The following is an 18,369-nucleotide window of genomic DNA, read 5'->3' as shown; positions in this document are numbered from 1 at the left end:
GCCAGAAGTGGTGGCATGGGCCTATAATCCCAGTTACTCAAGAGACTGAGGCAGAAGGATCCCAAATTGCAGGCCAGCCTGGGCAATTTAGCAAGACCCTGTCTCAAAAGCTAAAAGATTTGGTGGTATAGCTCAGTGGTAGAACACCCCTGGGTGGACTGGGGTATCCCTAGGTGGTAAAGCATTTGCCTAGTATATGTGAGGTCCTGGTCTTGAGACCCAGAACTACAGCAACATTCAAAAGCCCACCCCACACTCCATACATAAGAAAGGCAGACCTTCTCCAACATACGTTATCATGACCTTTAGCACCCTGAGGACAAAAGGAAGATTCAACAAACTTTCAGAGAACACAGGCTAGTCCACACTCGGTCCAGCATTTCTTTATGAGATGTTCAGTCAGGTGTGGCACAAGATGAGGAACAGGAGAGATTTGGTAGGGAGTAAAGTTCAATATCTTCCCAGGTCCTAGAGACAAGAGTTATGACACAGCAGGGCCATGTTGGATAGCAGCAGGGTGGTCAGGAGACAGAAGATAGGAACAAGAGAAAGGTCCTGCATTTCCTGGGATTTTCACAGGAAAGGCAGGGCAGGGCAGGAAAAGGGTTTAGGATTGGCTAGTTTGGATGATGTTAGGTAGTTTATGATTATAGTGTTGATTCCTAGTTGCCTGGCACCTGGCCTTGGCATGCTTAAGTCAGAAGGATATTGTGTCCTGGGGTGCACAGACCAGAAAGAGGATGTAAGGCCTGGACTATTTGATTGCATGTAAAAGGTCAGCTCTATGAGTCTCTCAGCAGCTCTAGGAATTTACTACCCCAGCCAGAAAGGTTTGCTTTTACTTTCAAGTTTTCTTTTCATTTTAAAAATATTTTTTTAGTTGTAGATGGAAACAATATCTTAATTTTATTGATTTATTTTTATGTGGTGCTGAGAATCAAACCCAATGCCTCACGCATGCTAGGCAAGCGTGCTACCACTTGAGCCACATCCCCAGCCCCCAACAAATTTTTAATATATATTTTTTAGTTGTAGTTGGACACAATACCTTTATTTTTTAAATTTATTTTATGTGGTCCTGAGGATGGAACCCAGGGTCTCGCATGCATTAGGTGAACACTCTACCACTGAGCCACAACCCCAGCCCACACATTAACAATTTTAAAAGAATAGGTTCATACAGTGTCTTCTCTCAGATCACAAAGGAATTAGACTAGAAATCAATAACACAAAGATAACTGGAAAATGCCAAAATACATGGAGATTGAACAACATTCTTCTGAATAACACGTGGACCACAAAGGAAAGCTTGAGATAAGTTTAAAATATTTTGACTCAATGAAAATACAATTTACTAAAACTTGCAGGATGCAGTGAAAGGAATGCTTAGAGGGCAATTTATAGCATTGGGAAAAAAAGACCTAAAAATTAATAAGCTTCCACCATAGAAAACTAGAAAAACAAAAGCAAATTAAATCCAAAGTAAACAGGTGAAAAGAAATAATAAAAATTGGAGGAAAAAAATCAATGTAGGGCTTGGGGTTGTGGCTCAGTAGTAGAGTGCCCGCCTAGTATGTATGAGGCACTGAGTTTGATCCTCAGCACCACATAAAAAATAAATAAATAAAAAATATATCGTGTTCACCTAAAACTAAAAAATAAATATTAAAAAAATTTAAAAATCAATGTAATTGAAAGTAGGAAATCAACAAAAAATAAGTGAATGAAAAGCTGACTGTTTAGAAAGATGAACAAAGGGCTGGGGATGTGGCTCAAGCGGTAGCGCGCTCGCCTGGCATGCGTGCGGCCCAGGTTCGATCCTCAGCACCACATACAAACAAAGATGTTGTGTCCGCCAATAACTAAAAAATAAATATGAAAATTCTCCCTCTCTCTCTCTCTCTCTCTCTCTCCTCTCTCTTTAAAAAAAAAAAAAAGAAAAAGAAAGATGAACAAAACTGATAAGCCTCTAGGTAACTAAGGAAAAAAGAGAGGACACAAATTACTAACATCCAGAAATAAGAGGACATCACAATAGTTCTTGTACATATTAAAAGGATAATTGTATGAACAACTGAATGCCCACAAATTTGATAACTTAGATGAAATGGATTCATTCCCTGAGAAACACAATATGCCAAAAATTATACAAGAAGAAATAAACAACCTGGATGGCCCTATATCTATTAAGAAGTTGAAACAATAATTAATAACTTCTAAAAGGGAAAGTACCAGTTCCATTGGTAGTTCTACCCAGCATTTAAGGAAGAAATTATACTAATTCTCAATAGTTTCTTTTAGAAGATAGAAACAGGAGAAATACTTCCTAACTCATTCTATGAGGTCTGCATCACCTTCAAGTAAAAAACAGATAAGGATACTACAGGAAAAGAAAAATAGAGACCAGTATCTCTCATGATGTAGAAGCAAAAATCCTCAACAAAGGGGCTGGGGATGTGGCTCAAGCAGTAGTGCGCTCCCCTGGCATGCGTGCAGCTCAGGTTCGATCCTCAGCACCACATACAAAGATGTTGTGTCCGCTGAAAGTTAAAAAATAAATAAATAAATATTAAAATTCTCTCTCTAAAAAAAAAAATCCTCAACAAAATATTAGCAAATCTAGGGGCTGGGATGTAGCTTAGTACCAAAGTGTCTGCCTCGCATTCGCAAAGCCCTGAGTTTGACCCCGGTTTAAAAAAAATTTTAAAATAAATAGCAAATCAAATCCAATAACATACAAAAATAATTATACAGTGTGACCAAGTAGAGTTTATGACTCAACACTTGAAAATTAATTGAGGTAACTGATCAAACCAATAGTCCAAATAGAATAATCACAGTATCTATATATGCAGAAAATGCATTTACCAAAATTCAACACCCATTCATGATTTTAAAAACTCAATAAATGACAAATAGAGTGGAACTTCCTCAATTAATAAAGGGTATCTACGAAACCCTACAACTAACATCATACTTAATGGTAGAAATTTAGAAGGTTTTCTAAGATCAGGAACAATGGCAAGGAAGTCCTCTCTTATGGCTCACTTTCAACATTTTACTCGAACTTCTAGCTAATGAAATAAAACAAGAAAATGAAATAAAAAAATTACTGACAGAAGAAATAAATAATCTGTCTTTGTTCACAGAAGACAAGATCATTTATATTGAAAATTGAAAAGAATTAACAAAAAATAGCAATGTTGCAGAAAACAAGGTTATTATAAAAAAGCAATCACTTTTTCATGTATTAGCAATGAAAAAGTGAAATTTAAAACTAAGAAATATAGGGCTGGGGATGTGGCTCAAGCGGTAACATGCTCGCCTGGCATGCGTGGGGTGCTGGGTTCTATCCTCAGCACCACATAAAAAATAAAGATGTTGTGTCCACCGAAAACTGAAAAATAAATACTAAAATTTTTTTTTAAAACTAAGAAATATAATACCATTTACATTGGCATCCCCCCAAAATGAAATATACTTATTTAGGTATAAATCTAACAAAATATATTCAAAATCTATATGAGGAAAACTACAAAACTTTAATAAAATAAATCAAAGAAGAACCAAAGAAATGAAGAGAGCTTCCATGTTCATGGATAGGAATACTCAATATTGCTAAGATGTCAGTTTTTTCCCAACTTAATCTATAGATTCAGTGCAATCCCAACCAAAATTGCAGCAAGTTATTTTGTTGACAGATTCTGAAGTTTACATGGAAAGGCAAAAGATCTGGAATTGCCAGCACTATATTGAAAGATAATGAAAAAGTTGGAGAATGCACTACCCAATTTCAATAATTACCGTAAAGCTACAGTAACTAAGATGGTGTGGTACTGGCAAAAGAAAATCAAAATAGATCATGGAGCACAATTGCTTGGAAATAGACCCACATAAATAGTTCACTGCTCTTTGACAAAGGAGCAAAGGCAATATAATAGAGAAAAATAGTCTTTTCAACAAATGGACATTTGCATGCAGAAAAATGAATCTAGACACAGACCTTAACTCAAAAGAGTTTACAGACCTAAGTGTTAAATATATAAGTATAAAATTCTAAAAGTTAATGTAGGAGAAAATCTAGATGACCTTGTGTTTGGCAATACTTGCATCTAACACCAAAAAATGATCCATGAAAGAAAGAATTGAATTTCACTAAAATAAAAATGTCTGCTCTGTGTAGATGCAGTCAAGAGAGTGTAAAGAGAAGCCACAGACTGGGAGAAATATTTGCAAAAGAAGCCATATCTGATAAAAGACTTATCCAGGATATACTAAGAACACTCAAAATAATAAGAAAACAAACAACCCAATTACAAAGTGGGACAAAGATCTGAACAGAAATCTAACCAAAGAAGATATAAAGGTGGCAAATACTTATATGAAGAGATGCTCCATATAATATCTCATCTGGAAATGTAAATTAAAACAATATGATACACTATGCACATCATAGAATGACCCAAATCCAGAGCACTGATGACACTAAATGTAATGAGGACATGATAAGAATGCAAAATGGTACAGCTACTCTGAAAGACAGTTTGTTGATTTTTTTACAAAATGAAACATGTTCTTATACACCTAACAATCACACTCCTTGGCATTTACCCAAAGGAGTTGAAAACTTACATCCACACAGAAACATGCACACTGATGTTCATAGTAGCTCTATCCATAATTGCCAAAACATAAAGCAATCAAGAGTATGGATAAACTGTAGTACATCTAGTTGATGGAATTTTCCTCAGCACTAAAAAGAAATGAGCTGTCAAGCCATGAAATGATATGGAGGAAACCTGAATGCATATCACTAAGTGAATAAACCAATCCAAAAATACTAAAACCTGTGTGATTCCAAACTTTATGACATTCTGCAAAAGGCAAAACTATGGTGACAATATAAAGTTAAATGGTTTTCAGGGACTAGAAGGGAGTGAGGGATGAATGCACAGAGCATAGAGGACTTTTAGGACAGTAAAACTATTCTGTATGCACTGTAATGGTAGTTCCATATTATACATTTGCTTAAACCCATAGAATGTCTACTAAGAGTGATCCCTAATGTAAACTATGGACTTTGGGTGATAATAGTGTGTCAATGTAAGTTCATCAAGTATATCAAATGCACCATTCTGGTAGAGAATACTGATAATGGGGGAGGCAATGTACATGGGAGGAAGCACCAGGTATATGGTTGTTCTCTTTACCTTCCTTTCAATTTTGCTGTGAACCTAATGCAGCTCAAAAATAAAGACTTAAGAATCTTAAAAATAAAGTCTTACAAAATCCATTTCTCACCTCTCCTTTACCCAGAAGGGTAGTCTAACTGAAGACCATTTGAAGCCCATACTAAGGAGCTGACCATGCTTAGAGCATCATGGAAGAGGGAACAGAGGAAGACCCACTGACCAAACTGACCAATTTTTTATTGTATCTGGGATTGAACTAAGGGGTACTTTGCCTCCTGAGTGACATCTCCATCCCTTCTTTGGTTTTTATTTAGAGACAGGGTCTCACTAAGTTGTTCAGAGCCTGCTTTGAACTTGCAATCCTCCTGCTTCAGCCTCTCAATCCATGGTAATTATGGAAGTATGCCATCACACTGGGCTCCATTGTCCAAATATTAAGCCAGAAAAGATTACAAAAAAATTTAAAAAGATAAAAAAAGAAATAATACCGAACATATTTTTGGAAAAGAAAATTTATGACAAAATGGAAAACAAGCAAAAGTCTAACTTTGTAATTTAAAACTCATTTTTAAAAAATTCCAGCCAAAAAGTTGCAAAATATCTAGAAAATAGTAATGATAAGTACAAGGAAAATACCAAGTCAGCATACAAAGAAAACAATAAATCAATTCCAAAATTAGTTCTTTGATACTAAAAGATAAAACAGTAGTAAACTCAAACAAAGGAAAAGAAAACAAAATTAAAAACACAAATTGGGATATACAGATATTGAGGGAGTCTCTATAATCACCCTAGACCTCACAGAAGTGCCCAGAAGCTCTTTGGATCACAATCAACTGGTGAACAAGGAAACACCTGGGGGTTTTGTTAAGAACAGAAAAATTTTACATTAACAACAGAAAAATTTTCATAAAGACTCTTGATGGCTGAACAGAGCTACTGCCACCATTCAATGTCACCTTCAGACCTAACCCTGTCCAGGAAGAGCAAATATTTGTACTTTCCCAGAAGCCCCCAGTGGAACTATGTCATAAGCCACCCAATTCACACTGGGATTCTCTGAATCTCATAGGGAAATGAGTGGGAGCTGGAATATAATAACCACACTCCCCAACAAGGCAGGAAGGAGAACTGTCCCCAATGCATTTGGTTTTCTTTTAGGCTCCATTAGCTTTCATCAATCATTTGTCTGTTTTGGCACCAAAGTTGCACTCTTTTCATCATAGCCATTTTATAGTGTTTTGCGATATCTAGTTAAAGCAAAGGTTGTCCTTGTCTACCTGTCTTGGCTGATCTTGTATGTGTGCTTATGAATCTTAGAATCATATTGTCAAGTTTCATCATACTTAGGTAGGAGAAAAATGGATAGCATATTTGGGGATCTTTCAAGCCCCATTATGCCTTTGTTCTCCTTTATTCTACTCTCCTACATCTCCCTTGGTAATGACCTTTTCATCTTTATCAGAATGGGAAGTAAATGTCAATCCTGACAATATAAAATTAAAGTGTAACTGATACAAAATGATCAAAGATAACATTAGTACTGAAAGTTAGCACCTGTGTTCTCAGCTACATGGGAGGCTGAGGCAGGAGGATCATAAGCTGGAGGCCAGCCTGGGGCATTTAGCAAGACCCTGTTTCAAAATAAAAACCAAAAAGGGGCTTGGTATACAGTTGAATGGCAGGTGCTTACCCAGCATGTGTGTGCCTCTAGATTCAATCCCCATCACCACGAAAAAAAGAAAAGGGAAAAAAAGAAAGTTAGTGCCACAAGGTGTTTAAGTGCACTGTTTAAACCATAATAACTAAAGATAACAGCATAAATACCACATATGGTATGTCAAGGATTCCCAAGGCCACAGTCCAGAACACCCAGGACTGCTCAGTTAACTCCATCTGCAATATAAACCTACTGCTCTGTTTTCTGCATAGGTTGACTCTAATGGTTAAAAAGCAAAAACAAAACTTCTCCTTATGATGTCTACATAAATAGTTTTCAATGTCAGGTCAAGAGAAGGAATGCTAAGATTATACTTCCTTCTTATAAGTCTAATATAATGACCCAGAACTTTCCTACCATCAAGGTCCCCATGAATTCCCATTTTTTACCCACCATCAATTGGTGATATTATGATATATTTTACATTATTTCTTTTTTTAAAAAATTTAGTTGTTGGGCTGGGGATGTGGCTCAAGCGGTAGCGCGCTCACCTGGCATGCGTGCGGCCCGGGTTCAATCCTCAGCACCACATACCAACAAAGATGTTGTGTCCGCCGAGAACTAAAAAATAATAAATATTAAAAAAATTCTCTCTCTCTCTCTCTCTCTCTCTCTCCTCTCTCACTCTCTCTTAAAAAAATTAGTTGTTGATAGATCTTTATTTTATTTATTTATATGCGGTGCTGAGAATCAAACCCAGTGTGTCACACATGCCAGGCAAGTGCGCTACCACTGAACCACAACCACAGCCCCTACATTGCTTCTTTTTTTTTTTTTTAGAATTTTTTTTTAGTTGTTAATGAACCTTTATTTTATCATTTACTTATTTTTATGTGCTGCTGAGGATTGAACCCATGTGCCTCACACATGCTGGGTAAATGCTCTACCACTAAGCAATAAGCCCAGCCCGCCGTTGCTTCTTATTTTAATGGTGAACTTTCTTGTACAGTTCTTTCCCCTGATTTTTCGAATTGTTTTCCCTTATTTTCTTGTACTGTTTACCATCATCATATCCAGCTTCTTCAAACTCCCAAACACACCCATCTAACATGTAGAGTCCACATACACTTTTTTTGTTTCTAACACTTGGACTCCTCTCTCTCTCTCATTCTCCTCCTCCAACCAGGACTGATTGCCAACCAGGCCTTCTGCCCAATTGGCGTCCCTGGTGTTTCCTGTCACTGTCCTCCTGGCTTAGATCCATTGTCTTGTGGATCTCACAGCTTCCTTCTTCTTGGCTTACACCCTTGTTTTGCTGCAGAACATCCTTAAGTAGCTTGCTAAAAAAGTATATTTGAATGGTAAATTTTCTTAGCTCTTACATATCTTAAAACTATTTTTATTCTATTGTCACACTTGATGGGTATTTTGGCTGGTGTAGGATTCTATATTGCAAATCATTTCTATTGGAATTTAGAAAGCATTATCCTATTTGTTTCTTATTGCCCTATTATTTCTCATCATCCAGTGTTGTTATGAAATCCGGTGCTATTCTAATGCCTGTTCCTTTTATTCCTCTGCTTTATTTATTTATTTATGATCTTTATTTTTTTCAGTTTTAGGGAATGAACCCACTGGCACTTGATCACTGAGCTACACCCACAGAACTTCTGATTCTTAAAAAATTTTGTGACAGGACTCACTAAATTGCTGCAACTGACCTGGAACCTGGGATCCTTCTGCCTCAGCCTCCAGAATAGCTGATATTACAGATGTGCACCACTGAGCCTGGATTTTGGTTTTATTTTTCATGAACACTTGTTAATTGCTTACTAGACTTCCTAGATCATTCCTCAAACTATATTTTCTCTCAGATTTTTTGTTTTTTGCTGTTTTTCTCTATTTTTCTGGGAGACTTCTTCAGTTTTGTTTTTCAAAATTCCTATTGAAATCTGAACTTCAGTAATCAATTTTTTTCCAATATTGGAGGATCCAACCTGGGGCTTTGCACATGTTAGGCAAGCAATATACCACTGAACCCCTGACAGTAATCATATTTTAATTTCCAAGAATTCTTCTTGTTCTCCAGTTGCTAATTTTATATAGTAGTGGTTTTGTTTTATGGATACAACTTGTTATCCGCCCACTGGCAACTTGCCTGTCCCCATGTTACATTAGGAGGTCCTTATCTGAAAGGCCCAGGGAGTTCTAGCCGCCCACTGGCAATTTGCCCACCACCATGTTTGAAAGGCCTGGGGAGTTCTCAAGGAAACTCCCAACACCTTCTAATTCTGACTTTCTGGTGTAACATCTGGCAAAACGGCCTGTACCTCCTTTGTAGTTCCTTTGTCAAATATTTTTAGGTGGATTTTTCAAGCCTACTTTATTCATTGACTAATTTCCATTTGCATTCTAAAAATCTGTTGAAATCTGTCCATGGATGACAACCTCACATCCTCAACAAATTCTGTTCGCTCTAATGGGTTTATTTCTTTCTGTTCCTTGATACTTTTCTTTTAGTGAGCTTCTAAGAGTAAAGAAATAAAACTCTGTATGTGTGCTTGCACTCATGAGTTTAAGTGTGATATATCAGAATCAATCCATGGCTTATCTTTTTTCTATTGTAAATGTACTTAAACTTTTAATTGTCTAGAAGACCACTTTGGCCACATTTCCTAGGTTTTGATCTGTAGGACTCTTATTGTTGGTTATTTCTGAAGAAAATCATTTTAGTTTTTATTTCCTCTTTAACCAGAGTTATTTTGAAACCTATTTTAAAATTTCCAAGTGGAAATTGGGTTTTTATTTTGTTTTACTTTTGCCCATCCTTTCGTTTCTAATTTTTAATTTTATTCCATTTTTACAGAGACTGTGATCTACATGATTTCTATATTTTGGAAATCACTGAGATTGGTTTTTGGTGAGACTAATGCACACACAACTTTAGAGATGTTCCAGAGTGTTTGATTTTTTTTTTTTTTTAAGATGGGGTCCTGCTATGTTGACCAGGCTGACCTTGAACTGTAATCTTCCTGCCACAGCCTTCTAAGAAGCTGGGATTACATTCATGCAACACCACACTTGAGTCCATAAGTGGTTGAAGCAAATTTTCATTTCTATTATTTGTGGCATCATCTGGGATGTTCCAAAATTTTGGGTTGTCTTACCCTTTTCGTTTTCCTTTATCATTTTAGGTTTGTTCTAAAATATTTGTTCCAACAGTTTAAGGGATCTTTAGATAAATGGAGTAGATGTTTGTGCTCTATCTGCCATATTGATAAAATTCTTTTCTTGTTGTTGTTGTTTTGTTGTCATCTACACTATATTACTCTCAGTTTTTACCTCCAATAGAATTATTTTAAGTATATCAATTTTAAAATGGTATAATCCCATGTTTAAAATGGCCTATTTTTTAATTCTACAAGTAAATAATTTGGATAATTGTGTATTTTCTAATTTTAAATGTTAAGCATGAAACTGCATTAAGTCCCTTCTATTCAATCTAAGGAATTGAATAATTCCTTCATTGCTTTTCAAAAATTTCTTGGCTTTTAGGGATTGGGTTGAGGCTCAGTGGCAGAGTGCTTGCCAAACATGTGCAGGACACTGGGTTCAATCCTCAGCACCATATAAAAATAAATAAATAAAATTAAAATAAAGGTATTGTGGGGCTGGGGATGTGGCTCAAGCGGTAGCGCGCTCGACTGGCATGCGTGCGGCCCGGGTTCGATCCTCAGCACCACATACAAACGAAGATGTTGTGTCTGCCAATAACTAAAAAATAAATATTTAAAAAAAAAGGTATTGTGTCCAGCTACAACTAAAAAATAAATACAAAAATAAATAAGTAAAGGTATCATGTCCATCTAAAAATAATTTTTAAAAAAATTTCTTGGCTTCTAGTTTGGTATATAACTCTTTCCAAACTAGAATTAACTTGTTATAATCCACAAAACTCTTGGATTTTAATCAGGGAAAATAACTTCCAGATTAATTTATGAATGACATTTTCATTTTTTTAATTTAAAAAAGTTTTGTTTTTCTTGTCTTTCTAGAATTGACATGTTTATTATGTTGACTCTTCCCTTCTAGGAATGAGATAGTTTGTATTTTTTCAGGTCTTCTATGTATTTCAGTAAAGTCTAATATTTATATAGGTTTTGGCATTTGGCATGTGTGTGTATGTGTGTGTGTGTGTGTGTGTGTGTGTGTGTGTTACTGGGGATTGAACCCAGGGGCAGTATGCCACTGAGCTCCATCCCCAGCCCTTTTTTTATTTTTTATTTAGAGACAGGGTCACACTAAGTTGATTAGGGTTTTGCTAAGTTGCTGAGGCTAGTCTCAAGCTTGCAATCTCCTGCCTCAGCCTCCTGAGTCACTGGGATTTCAGGCATACACTACCATGTCCAGCTTGATTTTCCAATCCTTGCATTCTTAGAATAAAACCTGCTTTCATTATGATATATTATCATATCCTGCTGGATTCAATTTATTTATCTAGAATTTTCACATTTATTTCCATTTCCTGTGTCATACTTTCCTTGGTTCTTTTATAGTAGTTACATTATTTTAAAAAATAAATGTGGAAAAAATTTTCTTTTCCAAGATTGGAATTGCCTACTCATTAAGGATTTGATAGAACTCATCTGTATAGCTCTCTGGGTCTGTATTTGTGAATGAGGTGGTAAGTTTTTTCAATATATGGTCAATTTATTTGAGGTCATTGGAGTCCATTTGGGTATTCTGTTTTTAGAGTCAGTCTTGGTAAGTTGTACTTTTGTGGAGTTTACTCATTTTGCTTGTTTTCAAATTTACTGATATACAATTATTCAGAATAACTGTCATAACTTTAAGAAAACCTCTGTCATTCTATGGTTATATATGGTTTCATTTCCAATATGACATACTTGCTTCTTTTCTTTTTATCCAGTTTGTTAGAGGGTTGGCTTTTGTTCAACTTTTCAACAAACCAGCTTTTGATTTCCTCAATCTTCTCTCTTGTTTGTTTCTATTTCATTAATTTCTGTTTGTCTTTATTTTTCTTTCATCAACTTTCTCCAGGTTTGATCTGCTGATGCTTTAAAGCTTTTGAGTTGGATGTTCAGCTTGTTGACATGTTGGCCACTTCAGCTATAGCTTGAGACTCCAGGCTCACACACTCAACCACCTACTCCAACACCTCTACTTTCACATTGTTAGAGTTGGGGCGCCTTAAGCCTAATATGACCCAAAGAGACTTCTGAACCTGTATTTTCTCCCATCTTGATGAAAGCTATTCACTCAGGTGCTCCAGACCAAAACTGAAGCATCATCCTTGTTTCTTCTCTTTCTCTATACTCTACATCCAGTCCTTTCTGCTCAATCTCAAAATATATCTTGAATCTCAAATCACTACTGCTACCTCTCTAGTTAAAGCCACCATCCTTTCTCTCTCCTAAACTGTTCCCAGGGTCTCCTGATGGGCATCTTGTATCTAGTTTTGTCCGGCCATGGCCAGTTCTCCACTCTCCAACTAAAACACAGATCTGATGATGTCAGCTTCTGACTCAATCAAATCAAGGGCTTCTCATCTCAGAATAAACTCCCAGTTCTCATGGCACTCTCCAACCAAATCAGTCCCCATATTCCCAATGTGCCAGGTTAGGCCTTTGAACTTGACTGGAATGTTCTTTCCCCAATATCCATTTGGGGTAATAAAATGAAGGCAAAAGCTAGTGGATATCCAAAAAGCACTCCTTTCACCCTCTATCAATCTCAAAGCCCTTATGTCTATGTAGAGTTATACCTTATTTTAATGCTTAGTATGAATTTTCCCCCCACAAAAATGTGTGACTTCGCTGTCTTGTTCAGTATCGTGCATTCAGAGTAGGGAACAGTGCCTGGCATAAAGAAGATATTAAATAGATAAATGGGGGGAAGGGGGCGGGGGGGGGCAAATCAGAATCCAAAGGTTCCTTGTTAAGAATAAAACTAGCACAAACATTGGATGAATTGGTTGATGATTGGTATCAGGGTAAGGTCGCCTTAACAAACACTCCTGCTCTAAATATCCCATTGGCTACAACTTTCCTCATACTTTAAAATATTTTTCTGAAATAGTTGCTGGATGTCAGCTCCAAGTCACTTCTTCGAAGAAGATGAACAGCTGGATCTCGCTCCCAAATTACGTTTTCCAGGCAGAGCTAAGCACTGTTTCCACTGCCCCCTCTACACACCTCCATCAAAACATCTGATCCAACAATGACAGGTCTCACGCGGGCTTGAAATGCACCCTCTTCCCACGCCAGAGTTCCGCGAAGGCTAGGACCGTGATTTGTTGTCAGTTTATTCCCGGCCCCTAAGAGAGTGTGGCACCTGGCAGGCTAAAGTGAAATAATGCAATGGTTAGGCCTCTTAAACCGTGTCCCTAGGCTTGGAACAACGCCGGGCTGTAGGGCAGGCAACTTTGCTGATTTACTGAAGATCATTTTAAGAAAATATCAGCGCACTAAAATACTTATTGCAACATACTCAGTGCGTTTTGTGGACAAAGTCAACCGCTCTGTACGGAAACGCAAACAGGCGTCCCGAGCCTAGGCCCTCCTTTGCCCCAGCATCCGCAAGGGCCCATTAATCCATAGCATTTAAATTCCGCCTACTAAACCAGCCCCTCCGCGCCCAAGCCGCCACTTTTCCCCAAATGACGGCTGAAGGCAACCAATCAGCATTTGGGCAGGGATCCGCCCACTTTTCCCTTGCCGAAACGGACAAGAATTCCCGCCAATTGAGGGTGTCGCCGCCGAGGCCCCGCCCCAGACTGGCCACCCCAACCAATACTGGGCAGGCTTGCGGCGGTGCCGGAGGCGGGGCGTGAGCACGCAGGTGCAGCAGCGCGCAGGCCGGCCGGGAGGGCGGGGCGCGACGTCGTCCGTGCGGGGTCCCGGCGTCGGCGGCGCGCGCGCTCCCTCCTCTCGGAGAGAGGGCTGTGGTAAAAGCCGTCCGGAAAATGGCCGCCGCCGCTGCCGCCGCGCCGAGCGGAGGAGGAGGAGGAGGCGAGGAGGAGAGACTGTGAGTGGGACCGCCGCGGCCGCGGGCGGGGACCCTTGCCGGGGGGCGGGGGGTAGGGGCGGGACGTGGCGCGGGAGGGGCCCGAGGGGTCGGGCGACACGGCTGGCGGATGGCGTCCCTCCTCTCTACCCTCCCCCTCCCGCTGCCGCCGGTGGCGGCTCTCTTCTCGGCCCATCACCCGTGCTCGCGGGTGACCGTCCTCGTCGCGGTCTCCCCGGAGCCACCTTCGCCTGGCGCCCCCCTTTCTCCGCCCTCTGCGTGCATCCCGGCCCCCGGCGCCGCGGGCGCCCCTGTCGCCCGGGCTTTGCCTGTCGGGGCTACGCGCGCTCTTGCCCTTCTTGGGGCTTCGGGCCACGGCGCCGTCGCGTGCCCGCGGCCCCGGCCTCTCCCTGGATCGCGCTCTCCCCTCTCCCTCCCTCGCGCGCCCCCTCTCCCGTTACTCGCCCCCCCCACCGGCGCGCGTGCGCAGTCCACCTCCCGTCGGGAGAGTGCGCCACAAGGGCTCCTGAGCTCTCACCCCCATCTCCAAGCTTTGCCTCCCCCTCCTTCTCGCCCATTCTATGACTTTCTGCCCCCACTGCGAGCGAATCGGTCCACCAGCTCCTTTCCCCATCTAACAGGAATAAGTAGGTGGGAGATTATTGTCCACCCACAAAAAGGACTAGACATTGTGTTCCTGGATCTCACAACTCATCATAAAGAGGTGGTTATAGTTCTCATCAAGAACCGTGGGTAGGGGACTGTGCGTCCGGCAGCATCTAAGGCTTTTTGGTGAGAGCGTGCCCCAGGGTACTCAGAGGTTCTTTTGGGGTGCTGTGGCTTCAGAATATGAACGCCCTCCCATCTCCCCCCCCCTTCGCCGGCGATCTTCCAGTTACATAAGTGGAGTGGGACATAGTATGCAACGGGTTCTGACGCCTTGGAGTGCTCAGGATCACCAGTACCAGATGGGGCAGGTTCATTGCATTGCTGTGACTCCTGTCGATTGTCTCTGAAAGTTTATTCTCTTTTTAATTTGGTTATGACTGAATCACCCAAACTGAAACTCGGTGACTTTGATGTGGCAGTGGCAATATTTTCTGTGGTTTTGTACTGAAGACTTAAGGTCGTTGTGAAGAGCCTAAAAAGAGTGCTGTCACAGGGCAGACCCTTTATGGCATTGCTAAATATGGACGGACCCCCAGGGGAAAGACTTGCTGGGAATATCTCTATAGCGGTTGCTTCTTTTGTGAATGTGTTCGCGTATGGGTTGGTCACAGCAGAAATGGGCTCCACCACAAAATTGATATTCCTGACTCATGGTCAGGCAGATGTGTGCTTCTGGTTGTTTTTCCAGGAACACGAATGGGCTCTGCCAAGCCATCCGCAGGTTGTCTCCAGTGTTGAGTATCACTACCCCAAACTGTGAGATGACAGGATCAAATTCAGAGGGCGGTTGGTGATCATGGAACCAAACCTACTGTTGTATGATGTTAAGTGGCTTAGATGTTGTACGACTCTCAAAAGTTTTAGGTGTTTTGTTTTACTATAAAAATGAAGCATTTTTCTAGCCTGCATAGTAAAATTGTACTAATAGGCAGTTATTACTCTAGGGGAGAATTTTGGGGTTTTGTGGCTGGAATTTTCATCTCAATCTCAGCAATTTCAGTTAATAACAAGATTAAGCTGACCTTTTGGGTCTTTTGAAATATGCTAGTCCCTATAAAAAGACAGTGTCTGGATTTTTTGGTTCTTTTGGGAATTTCCACCAGAGATTTAGGGAAATAGGCTTATATGTGGGCTATTCAGGGTTTCTACTGTAAATCCCAGTCAGAAAGCCTAGGAAACACTTGCTTTTATTTTCTTACCTCGATATGTCAACCTTAAAAAGCACAATCTAGTAGAAGTTCAGTTGATTATAATAAGTTGCTTTAGATCACCCATTCGTGGTATGTCAGCTAGGCAGCTGATTACTGGGGTGCATTCACTTCCACACAGACACACAATCCTCACTTGACAGTGACTCTGAGATTAGTAAACCTGAGTCTAGAACATGACAACTTAAAGTCTCTGATTTGTTTTCATAGTTGGCAATGTGTTTGCCTCCTCAGGTACCCCTCCAATTACCTGTTTGTTATAAACCTCTAGCCCTTTGAACAGTGCAGGCAGCTTCCAGAATTTAGTTTCTCTGTAAAGTGCCTGGTAGCATCTGAAGTCAGCCTATCTTACAGCTTGAAAAAGCCATGTACAACTTTCTTGCTAGTACTGGCCTATCACACCTTCTGTTTCTTCTTATTAAAATTTTGCCTTGAATGCTTTAAACCTAGAGTATCAGGTCTTACAAGAAAACATCATGCAGTTAGTTAGCTCTTTTTTGCTGTTTGAATCCTGAGGTAGGTGTAGGGCATGACACACAAAACAGTGTGTTTGGAGGGTTATGGTATAGTTTTGCATTCTGTGTTTACATGTTTGTAATCTCCAGCCAGAGTGGTTTTCCCTGCCTGCCCTACCTCTGTGAGACCTAATCTAGACAGGCTGGGAGGCAAACTGTGAAGTTTGAAAGAAAAACGGACTGAATGAGTCCAATACAACCTTGCCCACACTGAACACACCTTTCTCCACATGGAGATGGAACAAGAGTATCTTTAACCTAGAATAAAGAACAGCAGAGGTAAATTTGTTAGATTCTTGCTGGAGCCAGATTTCCTCCTCTCATGTACCTGCCAGGACTATTTGCAAGATAATTGATGTATTCTAGAACCCATAATCTTTTATAAAGGTGACTATCAGTGGAAATGTTTTAATTGACTAAGAACAGTTTGTCACCAGGCTTCCTGAGTTATCTCTGGGGAGGAAAGAATCATAGAAAATGTTTGATATTTGTAGTAACCAGTGTTTTAAGTACAGGATGGTGAAGTGCAGTCCTTGATTGGTGAGGTCCAGAGAGTGTGGCGGGACAGCTGCTTGTTTTCCCTGCCTTCTGTTGTGGTGACATTTGTGCAGAGCAGTCTCATGTGGCTGGCAGACACAGTCTTTTTTTGTTGGATAGAGAGCATTATTACCACTCCAGCGGGACAACTTTGTCTGCATTTCTTCCATACAAGTCTTTTTTAGTCACATTGCTGTTGTCTTACCAAACTGCTGTGCCTTTATATCATTTTGGATAGGACCAGTGTAAATGGGTTCCTCCTCCTTAGATGTGCTCTTCTGCTTTCCCTGGTTCTCTTTTGCCTTTCTCTTCCCAGGAACCTTTTCCTTTTGAAAGCTTGATTTGCACGTCATTGCTTAAATACTTGGTTCCACCACTTTGATGGTAGGTATATATTGTGTGGGGTAACTGAGTGGGAGCAGGAATTTGGGGGCAGGCAGTCTTACCCATTCCCATATCAAGTGGAGGAGGGTGGTATGCCCATTCCTTTAGAGAATAAAGCCTTGGCCTGTTTAACTTACTTAAGGCACACTCTGTTAGGTCTGCTGGTGTGTGGTGTGCTCACCACAGTGCATAGTTACTGCAGATGTCTGGACTCTACTGGTCCTGAAACTGACAGGACCAAGCCTGGGTGTACTTGTCTTCACTGCCAAAGAACTGGGGGTGGGGGGAGAGAGAGAAAGAGAAAGAGAGAGTGTGAGTGACTGTGTGTGTGTGTGTGTGTGTGTGTGTGTGTGCATGCGCGCGCTCACACACACTTGCTTTATTAGCTTTTCACCTAACTGGACTCATTTTCTGGCTTTTTAATTAAAGATCTCAAACTTTCAAAGCTGGAAGGAACCTTTGTCCAGCTCCCTCAGTTTACAAGTAAAACAACTTGTGGTCTAGAGAAGTTGTGACTTTTCCAGGGCCTCCTAACCAGGATACTGGTTTGATTTTTATTATACAGATAACTGAGAAATTTTGTTAACTTCTGGGATTTCAAAACATTCTAAGACTTGACTTTTTGTTTAAAGGAATTTTGTGAATTATGAAACTTTGTTGTACCTCAAAAGATAATTTTAGGTACCAGCCAAGTAGTTATTAACCAGCCAACCAGCCCAGCCATAAGACTTGGTTGGTGTTGCCCTTCTCTGGATTCAATTGCATGAGTGATTGTGCAAGTGGTTTCTAAATTGTATATGCTTACCTTTTGTTTTTAGTCTAAAGATAAAAGTGCTACTTTTGGGCCAGCAGGGTATCAGAGGTTAGCCTATATGGGGCAGTTTAGGTTTTAACAAGGAGATGATGATTGTCCTAAATAACAAAAGTCCTTATTGAACAAGTGTTCAAAAGCAGAAGAGAAACTATCAAACTACTAACTCAGTTTGTTGGACATCAGAGATTTACTGATCTGAGAGGCTTAAAAGTGATTGCTCTGAAATAGACTTGCATATTTTAGATGATGACTTTGGATCTCCTGGGGTGCTTGATTTCCCTTGGTACTTTTTTCCTCTCAGGGTTAAAGCCCCTTCATATGATGATACAGCAGCTCTTTGTAACTTAAGCTGCTTGGAAAAAAA

The 18,369-nt window shown here is 40.0% G+C and overlaps 1 protein-coding gene across 2 annotated transcripts in view; it reads left to right on the top strand.

The window, feature by feature from the left end:
• Positions 1 to 13,745: 13,745 nt before the first annotated feature.
• Positions 13,746 to 18,369, top strand: part of MECP2 (methyl-CpG binding protein 2) — a 76,761-nt gene continuing 72,137 nt past the window's right edge. The window contains exon 1 of one of the 2 annotated variants that reach the window (XM_081277889.1): positions 13,746 to 13,899. In XM_081277889.1, coding sequence (XP_081134015.1) covers positions 13,838 to 13,899 — 62 coding nt within the window. In that variant the 5' untranslated portion in view covers positions 13,746 to 13,837. The remainder of the gene's footprint in view (positions 13,900 to 18,369) is intronic. The other variant, XM_081277890.1, reaches the window with a different exon arrangement.

Source organism: Spermophilus citellus, assembly GCF_964194105.1.
Source record: "Spermophilus citellus genome assembly, chromosome: X".
In the NCBI taxonomy this organism is placed as follows: domain Eukaryota; kingdom Metazoa; phylum Chordata; class Mammalia; order Rodentia; family Sciuridae; genus Spermophilus; species Spermophilus citellus.
The sequence above is the reverse complement of the archived record's forward strand: the minus strand, read 5'-3'. Positions and strand labels throughout refer to the sequence as shown.